Raw genomic sequence first — 27,354 nt, 5'->3', positions numbered from 1 at the left:
AAGATGTATACATTTCTACAATATTGTACAATAATATTGTAAAATATATATCTACAATATTCTACAATAATTCTACATTATTATTGTTATTATTATTAAATATTAATACTGAATAAAAATAGGTTTAACATTTTAATATTGAAATAATCAGTATCAGATTAATTACTAATATTTATAAATAATTAACAAATTACATTATTATTATTATTATTATTATTATTATTGCATTTAATAAAATTTTATCAAAATGTGTATTGGTTGACCATTATTAAAAGATTAATAAAATTCCACAATATTATTATTATTATTATTATTATTCACTAAAAAGGTTTGAATTTATAATGTTTAAATAATCAGATTAATTATTGTCAGATTAATTATTAATAATTATATTGTATTCACAAATTATTGTTTTTATTATTACTATTATTATTATTATTATTATTATTACATTTTATAAAATTGTATCAAAATGTATATTGGTTGACCTTTAATAAAAGATGAATAAAATTCCACAATGTTGTTATTATTATTATTAAATATTAATACTCAATAAAAAATATTTGAATTTATAATGTTAAAATAATAATCAGACTAATTATTGTCAGATTAATTATTAATAATTATATTTTATTCACAAATTATTATTTTTATTATTATTATTATTATTACATTTTATAAAATGATATCAAAATGTATATTGGTTGATCGTTATTAAAAGATATATAAAATTCCACAATATTATTATGGTACGAAGGGGTTAAAGGCGCCCCGGGGTAAAAGGCGCCAAAATACATATTGGTTACCACTACTAAAAACATGTTTGAAACTGAAGGGAAATCATGACAAACAGGTACACCTTAATAACACCTTAATAAAATTACATAACCTTTGCCTACACACTCGCCCACTAACTTGCCTCTGCATATGTAGGCACAGTTAGAAACACAAGCTTCTCATAAGTTCTCAGTTTCCTGACCTGTGTCTCTGGCATGGGCCCGTCCTAGGTGGTAGCGCTGTGCATCTGCATGTTCAGCTGCACTGGTGGCAGCCAGGATGGCATGAAGACCACTGTCACGGGGCAAGGTGAAACTGCGGTGCTTGCTTCCTACTCCACCACCTTCGAATCCATCTCCTCGTCCTAAAGCTGTGATAGGCTTTTGGCTGGGCTGAGTGGGCGTCGTGGGTGGGATGTAGTGTTCTGGCGGCAGCCCGTGCTGGGCGGGGAGCGTCGACTGGCGGCGGAGCTCGACGGGCACGGCTCGACTGGGATCGACGAATACGGAGTCGTCCAATGGCAGAGTCTGCAGGAAATGGAGGCCGGAGCTGGTGAGGGGCGTCTCGATGAGGTCCTGCCACGAACGCCGCTGGCTGGCAGACTTTCGGCCAGGGGAGCTGCCGCTGCTTACGCTGCCCCCTTGTGTCTCGGAGAGCGGGGAGCGGGACTGGACGGTCTCTGCGGAGGGTGGGCGGATGTGTTGGGACTCCTGGAATGGACTTGCCTGTAACACAGAGGGTGGGACATCATGCAAGGTCCTTTTAGATGGTATATTGTACGAGCATAAATCCAGAACGAAGGACACCTATAACAAGAGGGGCATTTATATCCCTGTTTTCCATTTTCTCTGCTGTCTTCTTTTACAATCTCACCGCTGTCACCCTTAGTCATGCTCTGCCTGAATGGAACGATCTGAGACAGCAACGCATTACGCACACACAACTCTCCCTCTTAGGATTATGGGACTGATTTGTGTCTCCTTCATTAAGATTACAGAGGGCTGGAACCAGAAGACCTCTTTGAAAAAAAAGTGCCTTTTGACTATGAATTTACAGCGGCCAGAATCGTCCCCTGGGTCTAAATAATTAATGTGTCCTTCATCTCCATTCTCTCCACCCCTTCACACCTCATTCTTCATCCTGCTCTCCCTCCCTCTCTGCCCTTCTCTTGTCTTTCTGCGTTGTTTCACCTCATTTGTTTCCTTCAGCCTTAGTTTTATTTATACATAATAAACTACTGTTCAAAAGTTTGGGGTCAGTAATTTTTTAAAAATAAATTAAAACTTTTATTCAACAAGGATGCAGTAAATTAAAGAATCCTGAAAAAATGTGCATTACAGTTTTCTCAAAAATATTAATCAGCACACAGCATACACACACAAATATAGCTGCAAGCAGTGATTACCGGGGTTCAAATGCTTTAAAATATTTAAGCACATAAGGAAAGACATTGTGTATTATTTAACAAGCCTGCAACCAGCTAATTCAATGATTAAATAGAGCATTTTGGCAATTCCAGGTAATTTACCATAGGAATATGATGTTTATTAACATTCATGGCTGCTATAGCGCCACCTACGGTCCAATATCTATGAAACTTTGCACACTTGTTTAGAATCATTTGTTGCATGTGCTCACCTAGTTTCGTTAAGTTTTGAGTTTTTGTTTAGGATTTATAGGCTTTTGGGTATATTTAGAAAGTCAAGTTTTTTTTAACTACTCTCTTATAACTACCCAAAGCGTAAAATGTAACATTTTTTTGATAATTATTAATCTAGAGGGTACAGAGAATCAAGCTGCTATGTTTTTCTTTTTTTAAGTTGAGCGAAAAACCTAGGACTAGTTCGCAAAAGTTTTTTAGGTTAGAAAAAAAAAAGGTTTTTTACATAGAGAATATTTAATTAACGATTTGATTGACAGCAGTGGTTCTTGAAGCAAATTTGCTCAGTGTAAGCAGATCTATCAAATGAATATTATGTGGATGTGTGAAACGCCATGTGATTACAGAGACGTAAACTCGTTAGCACCACCTAGTGGCCGATTTCTTTCAAAATTCTTGCAGACCTTTAGGGCCATGAATCGAACATGCCCACCGAGTTACGTTCCAATCGGCCTCCGTTAACCTTGTCTAATAGGTGCTCAAAATTCATTGGCCAATGACGGCCATGTTTTTTGAGCAGTGTTGGGCATGTGCCTTTAAAAAAGTAATTAGTTATAGTTACTAGTTACTTCTCACAAATAGTAACTGAGTTAGTAACTGAGTTACATCATTATAAAAGTAACTAATTACCAGGCAAAGTAACTATTGCATTACTTAAAAAAAATCTAATTTACTATAACTATAAAATAAATATAAAACATTGTACACTAATCTACACTATTTTAATGTTGTTGTGGGCAGTGTTGGGAATGTTACTTTGAAAAGTAATTAGTTATAGTTACTACTTACTTCTCACAAATAGTAACTGAGTTAGTAACTGAGTTACATCATTATAAAAGTAACTAATTACCAGGCAAAGTAACTATTGCGTTACTTTAAAAAAATCTAATTTACTATAACTATAAAATAAATATAAAACATTGTACACTAATCTACACTATTTTAATGTTGTTGTGGGCAGTGTTGGGAATGTTACTTTGAAAAGTAATTAGTTATAGTTACTAGTTACTTCTCACAAATAGTAACTGAGTTAGTAACAGAGTTACATCATTATAAAAGTACCTAATTACCAGGGAAAATAACTATTGTGTTGCTTTTTAAAAAAAAAAAGAAATTAAATATATTAAATAACTTGGATGACCCCAATATTAAATATGTTAAATGAATGAAATTTTAATGAAATTAATTACGTTTTTAGTTTACTCACCAGACTAATATTAAATATTTGATATATTATAATTATAATTAGCATTCAACTTTAGCCATTAGAACTTTAGTAATTAGAATAACCATGTATGAATGCATGTTTGTCATGTTGACTGACCTTAGGACTGGTGGTGATATTGTTTGTTATTTAGTGTTTCTATGAACGTCTTATTACTACCACGAATTCTACTATTAATAACAATATTAAACACACTAAGGTTTAATGAGCTGCTGGGTTCATGAATATTAATCATGTTGTCTGCGTTCGCTCTAACTGATTTGCTGTAATCAAAACAGGGACGATAATAGGTGAGCGCCAGCCAATGAGATTGCTGTTTGCACATTAGTTCCGCCTACTACTGGAGAAACCAGCAGTTCTTAAAAGCTGAAGAATTCCAAAGGAGTTCCGTTGTTTTGAGAGGAAAATACAACAAAGAATATCGTTTACATGTAGCGCGTCAATTCTGCATGGTATAAAAGACTCTGTCGCTCTGTATCTTTCTTTGGGTGTGTGAGACAAAGTGACGGCTAGTCGTGTGCCTTCACACTAGAGTTTACAGCTCGTCAAATACAGGTACGCTGCGCATTCATTCAGATGAACTGAAAAATAAAATTATAATAATATTATAATAAATGATAGTAACGGCGTATTTTATTGGCAGTAATGGTAACGGCGTTGTAACGTAGGAAACAGTAATTCGTTTGATTACTCGTTACTGAAAAAATAACACTGTTAGTAACGCCGTTTATTTATAACGCCGTTATTCCCATCACTGTTTTTGAGATATACGAATGTCCTCACAGACACTTGTGGCACTTTGGACAAGGACAGCATAGCAATTTTCACGTCGATTGGACTAATGGGTGCATGGTTATAGCCGTTTTTATGTTTTTTTCCCTGTTATAGTGCCACCAAGTGACCAAACTGTGTTTTTTTGAGACCAAAGACTGTGCTCTTACATACGTTAAGTTTAGTGAAAGAGTTCAAGAGTTATAGGCATTTTAGTAAAAGTGGCTCTGCTTCTTACTAACGCTTAGGGATCCCATTGCAACGGTGAGTAGAGACTCACTCTCTAAATGATATGAATATTGTGTGAATGTGTGAAACACCATGTAATTACAGAGACGTAAAACTCGTTAACTCCACCTAGTGGCTGATTTCTTTCAAAATTCTTGCAGACCTTTAGGGCCACGAGTTGAACATGCCCACCGAGTTACATTCTGATCAGCCTCCGTTAACCTTGTCTAATAGGTGCTCAAAATTCATTGGCCGATGGCGGCCATGTATTTTGAGATACGTAAATGTCCTCATAGACACTTGTGGCACTTTGGATGAAGACAGCATACAAATTTTCACATCAATTGGACTAACAGGTGCATAGTTATGTTGTAGTTATGTAGTTATGTTGTAGTTGTAATGTGAATGTGTGAAACACCATGTGATTACAGATGCATGAAATTCGTTAGTGCCACCTAGTGGCTAATTTCTTTCAAAATTTGTACAGACCTTTAGGGCCATAAGTCGAACATGCCCACCGAATTTCAGCCACAATTATTCTGGTCTAGTAGGTGCTCAAAATTCATTGGCAGATGGTGCCCATGTCTTTTGAGATATGCGAATGTCTTCATAGACACTTATGGCACTTTGGACAAAGACATTCCATACCATATTTCAAGTCAATCGGACTAACGTGTACCACCTATTGGCCAAACTCAGCATTTTTTTTACTGCAACCTCAGATTGAGCTCATTGATTGAGTTTGGAGAAAATTTCTCTTTCCATTCAAGAGTTATAGGGGTTTTAGTGAAACTGGCTCCACCCCTTACGAACGTTCTGACATCCCGTTGCAACAGTGAGTCAAAAGTTGAACTTTTTTTCGATAATTATTGATATTCACTCTCCTCCAGAGAATCTTTCTGCACTGGTTTGGTCCCGATCAGGTGAAAAACCTAGGACTACTTCGCAAAAATAGAATAAAAAAAATCCAAAATACACAAAAAATTTTGCCAGTGTGATGATCAAATTCAACAATATAAGACACTTGAGCCTGTGACGGTTTAGGAGTTATGAGCGATTTTGAACTTTTGATTGCTGTAGCGCCCCCATCAGGCCGTTTGGGGTGAGCCATGGTGACATTATAGACTAGTGTTGTCAACTATTTTTAACTATTTTGGATTTTTTGAAAACCTATTTTTCTGCGGCTCGCTTTTACTAAAACCCCTATAACTCTTAAATGGTAAGATATTTTCTCCAAACTCTGAACATGTGTATGGGCTCAATCTGAGGTCACAGTAAAATGCTTAGTTTGGCAACTTGGTGGTGCTATAACAGGGAAAAACATAAAAATGGCTATAACTACGCACCCGTTAGTCCGACTTGAAAAATGAAAAATGGTATGCTATGTCTTTGTCCAAAATGCCACAAGTGTCTATGAGGAGATTTGTCTATCTCAAAACACATGGCCGCCATCAACCAATGAATGTCAGCCAAAGTCAGTACTTTTGACAACACTATTTTAGATGGTGTGAGTATTACCATCCCTCCAAATTTGAAGTCCCTGCGACTTCCGGTTTGGTCTGCCCGATCACTTGATCCTTGGCCATTCTAACAATTACAATAGGGTTTCAGCACTACACACTTGAAGCCCTAAAAAAGAAAGATGAGACTTACTGAGGTGGAGTGAGGGTAAGTGTCATATGGAGGTGGAGGGCTATCTTGTTTGGGTGTTGAAGACATGTGATCAGCATCCTCATGGTCACTCTCACTCCAGTAATCTGAGAAAACGACAACAAATATCCTTTAAACACACGAGGAGTTCACGAATAATGACATTTGAAGGCTGTGGAAAGCAGCAAGATGTTTGTGTACATTTTCTCACACCATTTTAGCATTTATTCATCAAATGATAGAGAAGAACAAATTTTACTGACGAATGATCCAAAATGACTGCTTCTATTTTAACTGAAACGCCACATACGTGCATCCAACATGTCGTACTTCATATGCATATATTTATAGGACTTGCAGACCAGACCACACAAAGTCAGAGCGAGAGAATAATTGATCCGACAGGCTTAGCGGAGCATGAAGGCATCTTCTCACCATGATCCTGTCGAATCCTCTTCTGCTCCGAGTGAGCTGTTGCCGCCATGTTTAGCCGACTGAGCCACCTGCGAGCAAACATAAAAAAACAAAAGTTACCTGGGGAGCTCTTCGCACAGAGGAAATTCAGATCTGAAAGTCTTTTGGGGTGTCGCTAAAATTAGTAGCTTTGATCAGCTCATGGAACATTAAATGAGATTCATGAGGAACTGACAGCGTTTCAGATTACATTATGAGTCTTTTTTGTTTCTATAGGCATGCAGGAATGTTTCTTTTCTTCTTACCTATTCATATCATCCATGTTGTCTGCAGCAAAGTAGAAGCTCTTGATTTTAGGATGGCAAGCCTTAAAAGCACTGAAAACAGGTGAGAGATGTTGTTTAGTGTTTATGCTTTTCATGAAAACACTTCTAGTCTACTCTACTACTCACAACTTTTTGCGACATTCGTTGGCCTGATCAATGTTGAATTCAGGCAGGCTGACAAAGCCTTCTGCCTTTTCGTCCTGAGAAATAACAGAGATGAAACAACTGACATATACTGATGAAGCAGGGAGTTTATGTAGGCAGTCTAATGGGCCATTTTGTGCTGTGTTATTTCATCATGCAGATGAACGACCCCGTGCCCTCACCTCTTCATTGGTGTACCAATATAGGCAGGCATCTTTCAGCACAACCCAGTACTTCTTCCATTTCTGAGAGAAGTAACTCTTTGCATCCTTCTTCTTCCAAAGCCAGCCCTCGCAATCACCCTGACCCAAGTCCCTGCAGGAGATTCGCCGCTTACTAATGGAGGGCAGGGATCCAGCTGAGAAGGACAAAGAGAGAGAGAGAGAGCTGAGATGTCAGCGTGGGCAATATAAATCAAAGGACTGGCAGGAATAGTATCAAAACAGTGACTTTTTGATGTACTGCCATATAATGGCAGAGAAATGTCTTGACATAACAATTATTCAGAGTGAAATTGTGTGATTGGATTTCTATAGGAAAAAAAAATAACCGCAAAACCCTTTTCTCAATCAGTATTTTGAGAAAAATGATTCTTGTCTTTTTTACAGGAATTTTTTTTTATCATTTTTCAAATAAGAAACATTAAATAAGAAAATAATAATTATAAAATCAGTAAATTGATATATAAATGATATATAAATATATATATATATACACATATACACACACACACAATTATATAATTATTATATAATTATATATTTTAATAATTTAATAATAATAATGATATGTAAAACATTTTGGGTCATTTTAAAGTAAAATGTAATTTTAAGAATTGTTTTTTAGAACTTTTCTAATTTTTGTGTAGAAAATTCTGAATGACTTTTCCCACATATTATTTAAATGCTAAAAATATAGAATTTTAATAATTTTATAATTATTATTTATATATAATTATATTAATTATTATATAGTTTAATAATTTAACAAAATAATGTTATGTAAAGTCATTTTGTAAAATGTAATTTTAAGAATTGTTTTTCTGAATTTTTCAAATTTTTCTATGTATAAAATTCTGATAAACAATTCTTAAAATAACACTTTCATATTTTTACATATTATTTTATTACATTATTTTTAATAAATTATTAAAATTATATAATTTTACTAATTTACAAATTTTATAATTACTATTAATTACTATATATATATATATATATATAGAGAGAGAGAGAGAGAGAGAGAGATAGATAGATAGATAGATATAGATATATATCTGTCTATCTATCTATCTATCGATCTAAATGATTTTAGAATTATTATATATTTTAACAATGTAATAAAACAACATGTTATGCAAAGAAGTCATTTTGAATCAATTCAAATTAAAATGTAATTTTAAGATGTGTTTTTCAATTTGTTCAATTCTTAAAATGATTTTTACTTTAAACTGATTCAAAATGACTTTTTTACATAACATATTGTATGAAATTCTCTCTCTCTCTCTCTCTCTCTCTCTCTATATATATATACTAATTATTATATAAATATTATACGTCAATAATTTCATAAAATAACGTTACGTAAAAAAAGTAATTTAGAATCAGTTTAAAGTAAAAGATAATTATTGGTTTTCAGAATGTTTCTAATTTTTGTATGCATAAAATTCCAAAAAACAATTCTTAAAGTGACATTTTACTTTAAATTGATTCAAAATGACTTTTCACATTACATTATTCTGTAGAATTACTATATATATATATATATATATATATATATATATATAAATGTACAAATTTTATAAGTATTATTTTCTTATTTGAAGTATGATTACATAATTTTCCCAGAAAAAAGAATCATTTTTTTAAAGAAAATTATTTTTGCCTTCTGTCAAGCATTTTATTGCAATTCCTATAAACCAGACAGAGAACCAGATCTGAAATGTACACCAAAAAGTTTTCTTTGTCTGCAGAGATGACATTTTAGAGCTAGCAGAATATAACACTTGACATCTTACCTCTTAACTTAACCTTCTTTGACCGCGAAAGCATGGACGATCGATCAAACGTCTGAAAGACAGTAAACAAGTACAAGATTTAAATAATTTCATGCTGTGCCCCTTGTTAAATGATTTATACAATAAGTCGTCTTGAGCACACTCACGAGATAGACAGATGAGGTTTCAGATGTGGGTGTGGCCAGCGAATCCTGCTGCAGCATGTCCATCTGAAGGGTGGGCACTAGAGCGTAGTGGCCGGGGCTACCACCTTTCTCATTCTTCCTCCTACTACTACGCCGGCTGCTGCGACGTCCAGTGTGATACTCCTCTGTTCCCGCCTTATCTTCACTTACATATCGCAGCAGGGAGTTTTCTGTTAATAAACGTGTGGGATTATGAAACTACAGTATGCTGATTATAAAATAGGACAAAGCACATTTTCAATGCAGCCTGTTTTTAAAATTTAATAAGTCAGTTTTGATTCTGCCTATTAAATAATGCAATGGTTAGAATCTAAATCAAATTATTCGGAAGTCTCATGATCAAAGAATACGGCTGAAAGATGTTGTGTTGCACATGTACAAATTTGATATAAATTCTGCCAGCGTGACTAAAGAAGGCATTCTCTCTGCTCCCACTCCTTCAGCAACAGAGCCTGGCCTCAACCAATGAGAAGCCAGCATCTTGGCAAGACCTCTTATGTTGGAGTTACCATGGCAATGCAAAACCAAAAATCCCAAAATCTCAAACAAAGAGCCAGCGAGATACTGGCAGACCGATCCTAGCACAAATGAGGTAAACGTAAGGGAGACAGGGACAATCTGAACGCAGTGGTCAAAGACTTTAAAATGTGCCAATGGGGAGGTCAGGGCTAAAGTGATGAAATCATTGGTTCAGTATAACCTAGGGAAAAGATATCAAAACAACATCCTCCTCAGTGCTCATCCACCCACATACAAACACACATGCACACACACACCTCTTCTGATCTCTTTCTTCAGCTTGGCAGGATCTTCATAGTCTCCAACCCAGTTATATTCTACGGGCATGGAAATAGGCCTCAGCCGTCCTAGTACACAAGCACAGAGAAATCAAAATGAAATCAAATAACCCATTATAGCACAATACACATACTGGGCCAGGAATAGAAGATTAAATGTAACTCAATTGCTATGTTTACTGCAATGATTTATGGCCAGTTTAATGTAATGTACTTCTGTATAAACAGTATATACTGTGTTGCAGATAAAAACAGCCTGCAGAGACCAAACATTATCATGTAACAAAGCATGTACCATATGTAGGAGTGCTGTCCCTGCGTACGGGTGGAGGGCCCTGATTCTGATCATACTCGTAACAGTACAGGACCGCATCCTCATCCAGCAGCGGGAATCGCCTCCGGCACTCCTGATCCAGGTAGGAGTTTGGCGAATCAGATCCTTTAGCGGCCTGCTGGCAGTTGCTGGTCAGATTTCCTATGTCGTCTCTGCAATCGTAACAGTGTTAATTTTGACAGCAAATTTTAATTTAGTCTTAGTCATAGTCTTTTGAATAAAATGCCATTTAGTTTTAGTCATATTTTAATCATTTATCATTATTTCATTTATATAAATACATTTAGATTAAAGGAGAAGTCCACTTCCAAAACAAAGATTCACATATAATGTACTCACCCTCTTGTCATCCAAGATGTTCATGTCTTTCTTTCTTCAGTCGTAAAGAAATTATGTTTTTTGAGGAAAACACTTCAGCATTTTTCTCCATATAATGGACTGCTATGGTGCCCTGATTTTGAACTTCCAAAATGCAGTTTAAATGTGGCTTTAAACAATCCCAAATGTTGTAAACGATTGGTTATTTTCATAAAAATAGTACAATTTATATACTTTTTGATGTCAAACGCTCACCTTGTCTTACTCTGCCTGGACTGTTTTTTTTTTATGACAGTTAGAGTATGTCAAAAAAACTCCCATCTCTTGTTCTCCCTCAACTTCAAAATCGTCCTGTTTTACCTTTTTTGTTAAGGGTGTTTGATCTTCTTTGCATGTTTACTTTGCAAAGACGGTACTTCTGCAGCGATGTTGGACGACTTTGAAATGATTTTTGAAGTTGAGGGAGAAAATATGATTGGAGTTTTTCGACATACCCTAACTGTCTTGAACCAGAATACACAGAGTTCAACGAGAGCAAGGCAAGACAAGTGTTTGAGAATAGAAGTATTTAAATTGTATATTTTTTAATGGAAATAACCAATCGTTTCGCTAGATAAGACCCTTCTTCCTCGGCTGGGATCATTTACGACCACATTTGGGATCGTTTGAAGCTGCATTTAAACTGCATTTTGGAAGTTCAAAATCGGGGCACCATATCAGTCCATTATATGGAGAAAAATGCTGAAATGTTTTCCTCAAAAAACAATTTCTTTACGACTGAAGAAAGAAAGACATGAACATCTTGGATGACATTACAGGGGTGAGTACATTACATGTGAATCTTTGTTTTCGAAGTGGACTTCCTGTTTTTCTTTTGTTGCTTGATTAACATCAATGCCACAGACAACAGCAACTAAATTAGGCTGCTGCCCCTTTAAAACCGAATGCAGGAATGCAACGTACTGATGCATTCTCCCTACTGTTCACCTAAGACGTAACCGTGTGTGTTTATGTGAATACTCATGAAAACGGACAATTCAACATAATTTTGTGTGTATTTCTCCATTCATGGGTTGCTAAAGAGTACTTGTGTGTTGTGTAAGAGGCGCTGCTTCAGTGTCTGTGCTCAGAAAACTGGACCGAATGGAGTTCTCTTTTGCGTTGTGTCGTCAAATCTATCCATATGTCAGCTCTTCTCTTACTCCCAGATACTGACATTTTTTAACGTTTTATGAGATGTGCAGCAAATGTATGCTAGCTTATGTCCTGCCAGATAGATTAATAGGCTATAATACAGCTCAAATGTACACATCTAACCTCGTTAGACATTCGTTCTGAATGAATCTCTTCCCAAATCGTCCCTCGCTAACATTTTCGTCTCGTTTTTATTAGTTGACTCATTTTGAATGACAAAAATCTATTGACAATTTCATCTTGGTTTTATTAGTTGATGAAAATGTCAATAGATTTTTGTCATAGTTTTTGTCATTCAAAATAAGGTTTTGTTTCATTATCGTCTTGTTTTCGTCAGTGAAAAAATGTTGACGAAAATTATGACAAAAAGAATAAAATTAACACGACATTAACACAAACTGTATTGTGTCATCTCAGGCTATGTAATTTATTATTTTATGACTATTTTTCTACCACATGTTTTGGAATTACACACACAAGCGCTACTAGATACTATAGTTTAATTAGAACTCACATGCCACTGGATGATATAGAAATTAGCTCAATTATATACAGAGGGTGACCTTTAAAATGTTTGAATTTTACACAGATAATTTTCAAAAACAGGATCAAACCTAATCAGTGTCATCCCTGGTACCCACATGTCAAAACCTGTTACTTTAAAAAGTAACAGGTTTACAGTAACAGCTTTGATGATTTCAAACAAATTTGCTAAATCCTAGCTAACAGTTAAGTTCACAAAAGCATATATTGTGTACACTGAAAGGATTTTACTTAGATATTGATTATATTAAAATATATTAAATATTATATTAAATATAAATTATAAATTATATTATATTATTATTATATTAAATTTAATTATATTAAATATATTAAAAAAATAATTGTTTAAATTTATTGAAATTGCATGATGGCCCCCCTCAGTCAAGCCTCATAATTCATCAAAAATAGAACATTATTAGAGGAGTGAGAGAAACGTGCTTATGTTTTAAGTGTTGAAAGCCTGATTGAGAGACGATGTAACCAGGGTTGCCAGGTTTTCACAACAAAACTCACCCAATTGCTACTCAAAACTAGCCCAATCATGTTTTAGAGGGGTTCCCCCAGTAAAAATTGCATTCCAGCTGGTAAAATGCATGTTTTTGATGGAGTTCCCCTAACAAAATTTGCATTTCAGGAACTAAATATCACGTTATCAGGGTCGCTTCAACCTGTGGACACAGTGTTAAAGTAGCCGAATTCCACGGGAAAAGTGCGGACTTGGCAACACTGGATGTAACTTCTTAGAAATTATGTTACTTGAATGTACATTATTTTACAAGTTTCTTGATAAGGGTAACAGGGCTGACACCAATAAAATGATTCATATTGTATAGAAAAAATGCATACGTATGCCAAAAACATTGCTTAATAATAAGACTATATTTAGAACAATATGCAAATGTGATTTTATATCATTTTGCCTTTAATTTGCAAATTAAAAGTCCTGCTGAAAAAGACAAATCATAGTGAAGGATAGGCAAAAACATTACCCTTACCAGCATAAATGCTATTTAAATTATTTAAAATAATTAATTTTGAGATTAATATGAGAGCCAAAAGGTGGGATTTATCACATGAACCAATCACAGTCGATCATAATCAGTAATATCCAATTATATTGTGATAGAGGCATTGCCTCCTCTCACATGACTTTCCCCATTCATCCTCAATTATTCCCCACCAAACTCACCGCATGCTTTAGGGGTCTGTTAAAACTCATGTTTCTTTAGTGATTTATACACTTTTTAATGTTATATTTTGCAATATTGCCATTGTTTTATTGATGTACTACGAATTTTTTCTCATCCAGTATTATGAGGAGGCACTGGCTCCCTTGCCTCCTCAGAATAAACGCCCCTGATATACAGTGTGCATCTGTGTACTACTACATGCTATAATAATAGTGTACCTGGGTGTGTATGGCTCGTCTGGGGGAGGGGGGATGTAAAGGTCCTGTAGAGCGCAGCTGTCCCGTCTAGATGGGGTGCTGAGGGTACTGGATGGTGTGGCCACACTGCTGCTGGGGCTGGGAGGGATGATGGGCTAAAAACAGTGATCAGTGAGTTAGATTTAGATTTAACACTAGTTTACTTCAGTAAAAAGTGCTTTCATTATTCATCATTTCGTAGAAGATAAAAAACACAGTCTAAAAGTATAAGTGTGTCTGTGGAAGAAGACGTGCAAAAACCAGCATCTATCTCATTTAGGTGTTCAGTCATGCTGAGTTTCCTCTTGCTTTTATGTATTCAAAAAACAAAACACTCTGATGCAGCTTTGGTTCTGTGTAAATAAAATGCCTTCTCTGTGTCTTCAACTTTGCTGTTGTCATGACAATCAGCGTATCTTGTTCGCTGTCAGCTGTGCAGGCAAAAGAGGAAATAAATATGTGCAATTTATATACTGCACAGTCAAGCGTCTAAAATGACATTCCACATTTTCCTCTCAGGGCCACAGTAAAGCTTCCTGATGTGCCTGGGCTTCAGTGGAGCAGGAGAGGAGATTGAGGAAGGAGGGATAAGCACCAGATTAGAGGTAAAAAGATGAAAGAGAAAAAAAGGGAGGTTGGTGGGTGGGGGAAGAGTGGAGTGAAGATTTGCCATGCAATCTAGTTGGTCAAAGCCCTAAGGGAGGGGACGAGTGCTCTTAATGCTGCTAAAAAAAGAACAGGCACAGATTGGGGGACGCCGCCGCGGCATATCATCAATTCACACACACCACTTAATCCTCGTACCACATGCATCCCATCAGTACCTGCAGGGCGAGGGGCTTCCATCTCATGTTCTTGAGTAAGGCCGGGGCTGACGTGAGAGTGCTCTGAGGTCGCTTCTTCAGCGTGAGGGTCACACCCGCAGGATTGCTACGTAAAGAGTTTACCAGGTTCTTCAGCTGCCAGCCCACCTATGCAAGTAAAACACACGTGTTTACCTCTTGTTACGTCTTGTTATTGGGGTCATTCTTCATATACGGTTGAACCACTGATGTCACATGTTTTATCAATGCTCTTACTACTTTCTGGGTCTTGGAACATGTCAGTTGCATTGCGGTCTATGCTCAGAAAGCTCTTGGATTTCATTAAAAAATATCTTAATTAGTCTTTCGAAAATGAACAAAGGTAAAATTATGGTGTGCAATAGATACACTCACCACTGTCTGATGATTGACCTGTATGACCTCATCACCAGCATGGATTTTCTTACAGCGGTCGGCTAGCGACTGAGAGAGGGAGAGAGAGAAAGCGATTGGATTACACATGGTAAAACACAAATTGTTTTTATGATTACATGTCCTTTCTTCAGCTGAGCTGTCCATGTATGTCATTTTGAGATTGTACTGAAAGATTGAAAATGACCACTCACTCCCTCTGTAGTGCCCGTGATGACATGTAGGCCATCATAGGTTGATTTGATGTACATGCCCTAGGGCAAGGAGAAAGACACTTTAGAGCCGTTGCCTGAAAATATCGGACACATACTGGGAAAACACTGAAAGAAGCTTGCTGACATGACATGCGAGTATAAATCCTCTCTGACACACAGTCTCATAAAGCAGAGATATAGGGGGAGAGAGAGAGATAGGGTGTGTGTGAATGTTTATTTTTATCTCTATTCAGGCTTTATTGAGCGGATACTGACAGTGTCAAGTGTGTCTATATGTAATTGTACAAATGCTACTGCCCAAAGCTCATACAAACACAACTACCAGAATACCATCATCAAATGCAGATGGAGTGAATATGGCTGAATGTCTGTCTATCTGTCTATAACTATCTATCTATGTGTCTCTCTCTCTGTCCATCATCCGTCCGTCCATCCATCCATCCATCCGTCCATCCATCTATGTATCAGTCTTTCTATCTACCCATATATCCATCCATCCATTCATCCATTACCAATCTATCTATCTATCTGACTGTCTGTCCGTCTGTCCATCCATCCATCATCTGTTCGTCTGTCCATAAATCTATCATGTGTTCATCCATTCATCCGTCCATCCATCCATTCATCCATCACCAATCTATCTATCTGACCGTCTATCCGTCCATCCATCCATCAATCATCTGTCCATCTGTCAATCCATCTATCATATGTCCATCCATCTGTCCACCCATACATCCAACTATCTATCTGTCCGTCCATATGTCCGTCCATCCATCAATCCATCTGTGTATCAATCTATGTATGTATCTACTCATATCTACCCATATATCTGTCCATCCATTCATCCATCCATCACCAATCTATCTATGTGACCGTCCGTCCATCCATCCATCCATCATCTGTCCATCCATCCATCATGTGTCTATTCGTCCGTCCATCGATTCATCCGTCTATCCATCCAACTGTGTATTAATCTATGTACCTACTCATATATCCATCCATCCATTCATTGATCCATCTACAATCCATCTGTCTGTCTGTCAATCCGTCTGTCCGTCCATCCATCCATCATCATCTGTCCGTCTATCCATCTATCTATCAGTCCGTTCGTCTATCATCTCTCCGTCTGTCCGTCCATCCATCTATCTATCTATCCATTCGTCCATCTATCTGTCATCTGTCCATCCATCTGTTTATCCATCCATCCGTACATCCGTGCATCCAATTATCTATCTGTCATCCATCCATCCATCGTCCATCCATCCACCCACCCATCCATCCGCCCATCCATTTGTCCATCCATGTATCAGTCTATCTACCTTTCTGCCCATCCATTCATCCATCACCAATCTATCTGACCGTCTGTCCGTTCATCCATCAATCAATTTTGTCCGTCCATCCATCCATCATGTGTCCATCCGTCCGTCCATCGATTAATCCGTCCATCCATCCATCCATCTATCTGTCCATCCATGCGTCTTTCCATCTGTCGATCCATCTATTCATCTATCTATCCATCCATCATGCGTCCATTGATTCATCTGTCCATCCATCCAACTATCTATCTCTGTCCATCCATCCATCTGTGCATCTTTCCATCCATCCATCCATCCATCCATCATCTATCTGTCCATCCATCCATCCATGTATCAATCTATCATCTACCTATCTACCCATATATCCATCCATTCAGCGATCCATCACCAATCTGTCCGTGTGTCTGTCCATCCATCCATTATCTGTCCATCCATCTATCATGTGTCCATTTGTCCGTCCATCTATCTATCTATCTGTCTGTCTGTCTGTCTGTCTATCTGTCCGTCCATCGCTCCTTCCATCCATCCATCTATCTATTCTTCTGATTGTCAGTCCATCTGATAGATAGATAGATAAATAGATAGATAGATAGATAGATAGATAGATAGATGGAAAATCAGAAGGATAGGTAGATGGATGGTTTTATAAACTATTATAAAAAAATATTTCAATAAATAGATAAATATACATAAAAAAACAGTGCCCATTCAAACTCTTTTAACACTGTTTAAAAACTGTTTAAAAAACATCCTAGCTGGAAATCTCCTGAAGTTTGTGCATAAGGAGGAGAGATGAGAAATCCAGGCACCCAGATACCCACCAGTCCCTCTGTGGACCTTATGTTGTCCAGCTGCACCACTTCCAGATGGGCGGCCTGGGACACCATGGGGTCCGAAGAGAGGGAAATGATGTGGTCACACACGCCTGAAAGTGTCTTACACTGAGGACAGAGAGAAAAGAGAAAAGTGAGTAAAGTTTAATAATTTTACATATCCTGACCAAGACAGGCACAATACAGTCTTCTAGCTGAAGCTGCTGATGGGCTACAATATGCTGATGATTTTGTTGCACGTTTACCGCAACACTTAATAAACACCATCTGCGCTGAGACCGAATGTCGCGAGGATGCACCTTATTATAATGTAATCATGTGACCAGGATGGTCTCATAAGCATAATTCTTTATGATCTTGCTGTCTTATTTGAATTGATCTGTCCAATCACAATTCTCCCTCAATCTGCTGCTGGTGACTAATCAGTGAAGGTGTTCCTGGTGTTGCACACAGAAAAACTCTCTCTCTCTCGCTGTCACTCTCAGATGAAATGTGGCCTGTCCTGGTATTTATAGCAGAGAGCCAGCTGTACCCTGACTGACACTGCAGCATGGGCTAGACTCCATGAATCAAATGTGAATTTCTTTCTCTCTCACTCACCTCTAGCACACACATACTCGCTCTCTTTTTCTCACTTCAACACAGATTTCTATTTTTGAACAGAGGAGCTAGATAAGGAGTTTTATGTAAATGAATCAAGAGGTTGTGTGAAAATATAAATGTCACTCTTACCACATGCAATATCTTATTTTCCGTCTCATACACTGTGCCGTCCTAAAACAAGAAGAGAAAATGTCATTTTAACAATTACATTCCAATACCATCACACTTACAGTCTCATTACTGCAAGACGAGAGATATGACTGAAACTTCCTAATATATTTCAATTATAACGCAAACCAAAAATGGTTCTTAATCAGTGTTTTTATTTAGTTTTCCAGTAAAAAAAAAAAACATTTTTAAAGTATAGATATTTTTACTGGACAACAAGAAAGATACTAATTAACTTTTTTTTTTTCTGTAGTGTTATATAATACTAAATGATTACATAATGTTTTATAGTTAATGTGCATTTGTGTCATAAAAACTTTAATTAATATATACTTAAATGTGAACCATCAGAACTATTACATAATATTTGCTAATGGCATATCAACAAAAGTTATAAAATGTTTTTTCCAGTTATGTCATATGAGCACATTGTATCATTTCTGCTCTAATGGGTAAGCACAGTTTTGGGATATCTCAGATGGGAAGCCTTGCTTGTAGGACACAAGGAGACAAAGATTTGCTTGCTGGCACAGAGTCTTGCACCTATCTGAAATAGCCAAAGGCAGCGTTCTCTGTCTTGAGCAGACAGCTGAGGAGGAGATGAGTCATCCTCCCACACTGAACCTGGTGCAATGCTTTTCCTTTTCCTCCACTCATTTGCTCATTTCCTCCACTCTCCATCACTCTGCTTAACAGTAGTCTAATTTCCAGCCTGTGGGTGAAGGAGCTCTGGGAGCTCGACTGGCCGCACGCATGATTAATGTTAAACATATTGGGAATCTCCTTCAGCACACAACCTACACATCACAGGCTGATTAAAAAGAGAGTAAATAAAGCTTGAGAAAATACATTAGTGTTTAATTAAGAGAGAAGAACTTTATGTAAAGTTTGAATGTGTGAAAGGCCCTTCAGAGCGAAGATGATACAATATGAGATTTGCAAGCTGTGGCATTTTCAGCAAGTATCATTAAGAGCCAATTCTACAGGCCTTCTGTATTTCATATGTTCTGGGACACATCGCTTTTCTTCTACCTGGGACAGTGTGTCCTTGCCCTCAGTGGTCCATGCCAGAGCAACACTATTTCAATCCAGGACAGAAAATTGAGAAGGAGAAAAAACACCCATGGCCTCCTTCTAAAGAACCTTCTGCCCTAGAAACTTTACCCTGCTTTCCAAGCATTCTCAAAAAAGACATTTCAGTCCTAGAGTGCTAAAATATGGCGTGACACTGGTGTGGGTGAAACGTAGAAAATAGACTAGGTCAGACTTTTCACTGCTGTATTTCATTTGATGGATATGGGTTTTAAAGGGACAGTTCACTGACTTCTTTATGCACTTGGGCTTCAGTCTTTTCTCAGTTTGATGTCAAACAAAATGTTTCTCATCAGGCCCAAATAAATGATCACTCTTATCACTAAAGTGAACTTTGGACCAGTTCTCCTCTCTAAACACAACATGCTTCTCAGCTAAAGTGAGCTTAGCCTTTTGATTCTTTCAGCTGATGAGAGGCTTGGTCATTGCAAAGTGCACTTTCAATCCGACTTCTCTTAAAGATGCTAAGACAGATCCTTACCCCGTTCAACACTGAACTAGCAAGCAATTCCAGCTGCAGTGCGGAACCGATTCCCCACTGAGAGTCTCTGCATTCTTGTGCATTTGTCTTATGTGGACTACCAGCCTTTTAGGGGGACTTTAATGAATTAGTCAATGTCAATGTAAACCTGCAATACTGAAAAAAAAAAATCACATATTTTTCTTTTTTTAAATATCTTGTTTAAGTTTTTTAAATACTGCGCTTCAGAATACAATTAATTTATGAAATACGCTTTAAAATCTGCCCTCCTACTCCTCTTAGGATATCTTCAAATAGGCAAGCAATTCCAGCTGCAGTGCTGAACCGATTCCCCATAGAGAGTCTCTGCATCCAGCCTTTTTGGGGACTTGGATGAAATAGTGTCATTGTAAACCTGCAATATTCGAGAAATCACAGATTTGGAACGACCAGCTTCTCTTGCAATGGCTGAAAGGGTCATTTGGCCTTCATCTGGACAAACTCCTGTCACAGGGTTTCAGTCACTTTAGAGCAGCCTGCCATCTTGTAATCTCAGTGAAAATTAAAGGAATGCAGGCAGTTACATGGGGTTTGTCATATAATTAAAGAAATTAGCACCAGGTGGCAAATTAACACCAATAACTTGGAGGTATCTGTAAGTGTTATCTAATTTTCTTTGAAATAATTTTATTTTTCAGATATCTCATTCAAGTTTTTTATACTGCGCTTCAGAATACAATATGCTCATTAAATACGCTCTAAAAACTGCCCTTCTACTCCTGTTAGAATAGCTTAAAATAGGCAAGCAGTTCCAGCTGCAGTGCTGAACCGATTCTCCATTGAGAGTCTCCGCATTATCCTGTCTTCTCATGCATTTGTCTTACATGGTCGATCAGCCACTTTGGGGGACTTGAATGAATTAGTATCATTGTAAACCTGCAATATTTGAGAAATCACAGATTTGGAATGACTTTCAGCAATGGCTGAAAGGGTCATCTCCTTGGCCTTTATCTGGATAACCTGCTATCGCAGGGTTTCGGTCACCATAGACTGGCCCAACATCTTGCCAGTCTCAGAAAAAATTAGAAGAATGCTGCCAGTTAAAAGGGGTTTGTCATATAATTAAAGAAATTAGCACCAAGTGCCAGATTAACATCAAAAACTTGGAGGTATCTGTAAGTGTCGTCTAATTTTCTTTTTCAAATAATTTTTTTTTTCAAATATCTCATTCAAGTTTTTACACTGTGCTTCAGAATACAATTAATTCATGAAACATGCTCTATAACTTCAAATAGGCAAGCAATTGCACGTGCAGTGCTGAACCGATTCCCCATTGAGAGTCTCTGCATTATCCTGTCTTCTTGTGCATTTTTCTTGTGAACGACCAGCTTTCAAACTTGAAATTTTTTGACAGCTGACAGCAAAAAACACTATCCGCTTTCATTACACAGAAACTTAAGTGAAAGCAAAATGAGATGGAAGAAAGAAAATAATACAGGTTTGAAACGACATGGGAGTGAATTTTGGGGTGAACTATTCCTTAAAAAAAATAAACAAATAAAAGTGTTCCGTAATAATCTGAGTGTTTGTGTCCATACCTGCTGAACTATTGTGGTTAACTCCAAACACAGCTGAATCACATTATTCCTGGTCATGGAATAGTCTGCCACGGCAGCAAACGGAGACCTGATGAAGAAGTAACACCTGCCATTAACCATTAGATCACTTCTAATCACAACCACATTTTCTGTCTAACCTTCCTTAGTCTCGCTGCACTGCCAAATGTGTCTAATTTCAGGCAGTGCAGGACATTCATAATGAGGAATGAGACCTTAAAGGAGGTGACCCAAGAAGGATGTGAAGAGGGAGGGAGATGAAGATTAACAAAAACAGAGAGAGACAGACAGAGCTGAAAGCGAGAGGAGAGAGAGGATTTCTCGCTCCAATGCACTAATTCACAGAGGCTCAGGCGGCAGGAGGAAGCTCTGCTCACGTGCTCCATCATACAGACTGCAAAGATCACTGTCTTTCTATCACTATGAGTCTTTAATTTACATCATGCTGCTTCCTTTTGTGGCCATAATATCCTGATAGAGCACTGAATTTTCATCTTAGGAGTGTATTATTATTACAGCATATCTTTTTGCTGAATACGCTACATATATATGGTGTATACTTATTATACAGAATAGACAAGGCTCAGAAAGAAGAAGACCTGGCCTGTGGGAAAGTAGTAGTTTTTAACTTACCTTGTCAACATTTTCACAGGCACAGACAGATTTTTTTTTCTATTATTTCCAATTTTAGTAATGTATTTACACTTCTGTTCAATAGTTAGGGGTCAAAATAAATTAATCAAAAATTACAGCAAATACATTTATAATATCACAAAAGAATTCTATTTGAAATAAATGCTGTTTTTTAAAGAATTCTGACAAAATGTATCATGGCATCCACAAAAATATTAAGCTGCACAACTGTTTTCAATACTGATCATAGGAAATGTTTCTTCAACACCAATTCAGCATATTAAAATGATTTCTAAAGGATCATGTGGCGCTGAAGACTAGAGTAATGATGCTGAAAATTCAGCTTTGTCATCACAGGAATACATTGTTTTATAATTCAAATATAATTTGTAATAATATTTCACAATATTATTGTTTTTACTGTATTTTTAAAATTATTTTTGGTGAGCATAAAAGGCTTTAAAGAAAAAAACATTACCCCAAATTTTTTTAATGTTTTTTTAGTATATATACCCAAAAAAATGTTTCATGAAATATTTGTAAAAAAAAAAAAAAAAAAAGTAAATGCACCCTTTACTATTTACTACTTTTCAATGGGTTCATGAATTTATATCTATCCTTAAAAATCCAAATAAATATTCCCCAATTTCTGTTTTTTTCCTCAGATTTTTTTTTAACATTTTTTTCTAGTTTTATTCATTTTTTTATTTTCATTTTTTAGATTACGTTTTTTTTTCCATTTTTATTTTTCTTGATGGTTAATCGTTAATGGTTAAATTAAGTATTATTAATCAAAAAGCATGTCTAATTAATTGAAATCATGAAACAGCAATTTATTAAAAGTTTAGCAAAAATTAAATTTTTAAGGCGCTATGAAATACATTTAGTTTTTTCTCAAATTTTGTTTTATTTTTTACCAAATTCTGTTTTCCAATAATTTTCTGAATTCCATTTTAATGGTTTCATTACATTTTATTAATCAAAAGCTATTCTAAATAATTAATTTTATTAAAAACTAACTAATTCATTATTATTTTTTATTACTTTTATTCCTAGAAATACAGTGTCATGTATTTACATTTTTCTGGCAAATAAATTCTGGTAAATACATTTTCTGGTAAATATTCCTTATAATGTTTTGATAATTTTATTAGTAACAGTACTATCATTACATTAAGTAATACATTCTGTCACAGTTTCTTCAAGTTAAACCAAACTTTTGACGGGTTGCTGTGAAGACCTTTAAGTTTCTGTTTATAAACGATATGACAGTAGTTTTGGTTTTTCCAACAAGAAATGGTAAAATGCTCATGAAGTGACTCTCAAAGCAGTACTAGAGATTATTTTATGTGTTCATGTAGTCATATATTGAGGCAGCAGAGGCTGAAAACACTAGTGTGTTAATGAAACAGCGCGTCTGCGACATTCATTCACACAGAGACACGCAAAACATATTTAAAAAGTATTTTCACAACTTAATATTCACAGACCACTAGTCTATATTGCATTTTTTTAAGTTATATTTTTGGGCTTTTTTGGGCCTTTAATGGACAGGACAGTAGAGAGATGAGCGGGATCGGCAAAAGACTTCGAGACGGGATTCGAACTCGGGTCACCGCGAGCACAGTTATGCCATATGTTGGTGCACTAACTACAAGGCTATTGGCGCCGACTATATTGCGTTTTGATGTAAGTGTACCGACGTACTTCTGATTTGTTCATCCAAAATTTGGCATATTTCATGACATTCCGCATTATACAGTGAATTCCATGATTCCGTCTGCATTTTCCACACCGTGGAAATCATAGGGCCCTACAATTGTAATAAAACCTATGTAAGCTAGCTAAATGTCTTTCACTTCATTTCAGCATAAATTCTAACAAAAATGTTTAACATATTACAGAGTCCAATTTTAACAATGTGATTCATGACACAGTGTCACACAACAACTTAATTTGTTCCAGATCAGTTCAGAAGAAACTTGTATGTGAACACTCCAAATGAGCCATATCAGATATCTACTGCAGTGTGACTGACCCAAGACACTGACTAGCAGAAGAACTAATCAACTAGTCGACTAGATAGTGCAAACAGTAATACAGAAATCTCCTGAAAGCACAAGGGCATCGTTTATCTTAATGAGTGCGCTGAGCGCACACATCTGACTCGAGGGTTCTTATCTTACACTTTATAATAAGACTGTAACAAACGAAAAGTCGATCACCCAGGACCGCACTCCTGCTGTCATCCTGTCTGGGGAGAATAAATGAGGGAGACCCAGAGGCCAGGAATAATCTAGGGAGATCCAGCAGCAGATTAATTGCGCTCTGGAATTATGAGTGTGCGGTTAGACGGGAGACTTGGCGTACTGCACTAACGAGGAGGCGTGGCTGACGAGAGCTTCAGCTGATGAAGGAATTAACGCAAAAACCCACAAAATGCGACCTCGCGCACACACTTGAGAGATAAACAGAAGCGCTTAGCAGGCACGCTGGCCGCTTTCAGGGCCAGCTCCTCCGAAAACAGAAGAGACTTACGTAAGCTCTTTACTCATCTTTTGTTTGTCAGCTGATTGCTCATGGGTGTTACATAAGGAAATCGGCATGATCGTGTCATCTGTGGCCTCTCGCATGACCTCACTGATGAGCTCCAAACAATGGAGCCTTTTAAATGAGATGGGGGTCATGTGACTGTACGCATGGTAGATAAAGGAACGGGATCACTGAGGCCGCTTCGACTGAACTTTGTGTTTGCTTGTACATAAATACAGCAGCCCTAAAAGACACTTTTGGACATTTTAAATGCATGAATATAAAATATCAAATTATGTGGCATCTGCAAACAAATTATGCCAAGTAACTTTGCATTCAGCAATGCTGTGACATTAGGTACTTTCATAGCACAGGTGTAGTTTATCACATTATGGTCATTTTAATCTCTTCATTTTAAACAGTATATCTATTGTTTTATCATCAATATAGTATTTTTTTTAATTTGTGAAAAAACGACTTAGTGGTATCTTTCTTTAAATGCCATTTTGATACATAATGCAAAAAACATCCATAAATTAAAGGGATAGTTAACCCAAAAATGAAAATTCTGTCATTAATTACTCACCCTCATGTCGTTCACCCTGTAAAACTTTACTTTTTGTACCCAAAGAAAACAAAACATGACTTAAAACTTTAAAATACAACTATATTAAAATATTCCTTCTCTTCTGTGTCAGTCTTCAACACAAGGAAGAAAATAAATTGAATAAAGTCTTTTTTTTTTGTTTTCTTTGTGCACAAAAAGTATTCTCCTAGCTTCATAAAATTACGGTTGATCCACTGATGCCACATGGACTATTTTAACAATATCCTTACTACCTTTCTGGACCTTGAACATGGTAGTTGCATTGCTGTCTATGCAGGCTCAGAAAGCTCTCAGATTTCATGAAAATATCTTAATTTATGCACCAAAAATGAACAAAGGTCTTACAGATTTGTAATGACATGAGGGTGAGTAATTAATGACAGAATTTTCATTTTTGTGTAAACTATCCCTTTAAGTGTGGCTAAAGCTTTTATTATTAGCTTGTGTTTTTATATTTTCAGTTTTCATTTTTAAAACTTTTAGTAATTCTGTTATGCCCTTTTATAATTTTTTTTAGTTGTTTATTAAATAGTTCTAATTAGCTTTAATTATTAAATTATTTATATCAGTTTTAGTTTAAAAAAAATCTAAATTTTTTAATTTAATATTTATATTTTATTTTCAATTAACAAAAACTATTTGAAATAGTTTTAGTTTTAGTTAACAGTAACAATACTGTTGTTCAAATACTTTAGGGACTGTATATGCAGCAGGGTCAATAATTAATGAGGGTTTGTGGCAAAAATGCCACCAAACTAAACAAATATGCCCCATAAATTCAAGACAAAGTGGAAAAAAATGCCCCTGCACAATTAAACAACGTATTACAGTTGTCACGATTAAAATTAAATGTGAAAATGAATAAAAAAAGTATAAAATCGCGGAATTTGATTCACTCACACTGCATTAGATTGCTTTACGCACTGTTTTGTGCAGCGTTGAGCCTTATAACCAATTAAACGCAGTTCTGTTGAACTTAGGAATGCATTGGCCAATCAGAGGCGCTTAGATTAGTCAGTGCTGAAAATGCCGGAGCTGTTTATGAGTGTCCTTTGCGAATTCCGTCATCATAAACAACACAGTGCAGATATGATGCAGATTCAGTGATTATAAAGGGATTTTTTGCATGACTTGTGCTAGACTTGGCTGACGTCATGGACTGACGTTTGTGTGGAAGCTAGAAAGACGTGCCCAAAACGAAACAAAAACGTTTTATATTGTTTTCTATATCAATATTAATAATCATGATGACAATATAAAGAGCAATAATCTATAATAATAATTTCTGTCATAATATTGCAGCCCTATGAGCTCCTGTTTTTTGTCATTTAGATACAATTTTAAACAGTCTATTGTTATTGACAACAGTTTAAAATATTAATTAAAGCAATTGGGTAAATTTAAGTATTTGACATTAAAGACAACATATGGTTTTTATAATAATAAGGTGATTATACAAATTGCCCTCATAAATGTAAAAAATGTCCTTGGAAATCAATTCAAGGATGCAAATATTGCCCCTTAATGGAAAAGGTTATTTCTGACCCTGATATGCTGCTGCACAGTTTAATGAATTTGAATATGAAAATGTGTCTGTACACAAAATATTTGTTTGTGTCTCTTTGCAGGACTAACCTATCCAACCAAGCCAGCAGGCTCTTGGCGGCAGCGATGAGGTCCACTACAGAGGTCAGAAAGTCATTAGGAAGTTTTCGGGTGGCTCTGCCATCATAATGCCCGCCCCTCCGCCGTCCCGTAATGAAATTCTGCAGGTTCTTGGCTGATGCGTTCAGCTTATGGGTCAGAGTCTTCAGGTTCTCTGTCTCTAGTCCATAATTCTGAATAAAAAAGAGAAGGGGAGACCATCACAACTTTCAAGAAAAGACAAAATTTTGTAAGCATGGCTAAGCTATGACAATAAAAAAGGCATTTCCTATAAATAAACTTTTTAATCTCTCTTTTCAATTCTCCTACTCCAGCTTCTGTATACTGTAGCTTACTGTTGAAGCTCTGCAGTGTGGTACTGCATATA

At 36.3% G+C, this 27,354-nt stretch overlaps 1 protein-coding gene across 4 annotated transcripts in view; it reads right to left on the bottom strand.

Annotated features, from left to right (window-relative positions):
- The window catches only part of cnksr2b (connector enhancer of kinase suppressor of Ras 2b), a 57,024-nt gene that overhangs the window by 6,122 nt on the left and 23,548 nt on the right, over positions 1–27,354 (bottom strand). For 3 of the 4 annotated variants that reach the window (XM_051093317.1, XM_051093319.1, XM_051093318.1), the window contains 18 exons: positions 26,958–27,160; positions 21,533–21,638; positions 18,344–18,385; positions 17,600–17,719; positions 15,442–15,501; positions 15,230–15,298; positions 14,837–14,983; positions 13,995–14,128; positions 10,490–10,680; positions 10,174–10,263; positions 9,359–9,567; positions 9,213–9,264; positions 7,378–7,553; positions 7,178–7,251; positions 7,031–7,102; positions 6,747–6,814; positions 6,315–6,418; positions 980–1,502 (listed from right to left, as the gene is read on the bottom strand). In XM_051093317.1, coding sequence (XP_050949274.1) covers positions 980–1,502; positions 6,315–6,418; positions 6,747–6,814; positions 7,031–7,102; positions 7,178–7,251; positions 7,378–7,553; positions 9,213–9,264; positions 9,359–9,567; positions 10,174–10,263; positions 10,490–10,680; positions 13,995–14,128; positions 14,837–14,983; positions 15,230–15,298; positions 15,442–15,501; positions 17,600–17,719; positions 18,344–18,385; positions 21,533–21,638; positions 26,958–27,160 — 2,440 coding nt within the window. The remainder of the gene's footprint in view (positions 1–979; positions 1,503–6,314; positions 6,419–6,746; positions 6,815–7,030; positions 7,103–7,177; positions 7,252–7,377; positions 7,554–9,212; positions 9,265–9,358; positions 9,568–10,173; positions 10,264–10,489; positions 10,681–13,994; positions 14,129–14,836; positions 14,984–15,229; positions 15,299–15,441; positions 15,502–17,599; positions 17,720–18,343; positions 18,386–21,532; positions 21,639–26,957; positions 27,161–27,354) is intronic. The other variant, XM_051093321.1, reaches the window with a different exon arrangement.

Source organism: Labeo rohita, chromosome 21 (genome assembly GCF_022985175.1).
Source record: "Labeo rohita strain BAU-BD-2019 chromosome 21, IGBB_LRoh.1.0, whole genome shotgun sequence".
NCBI lineage: Eukaryota > Metazoa > Chordata > Actinopteri > Cypriniformes > Cyprinidae > Labeo > Labeo rohita.
This window is presented reverse-complemented; position numbering and strand designations above follow the sequence as displayed.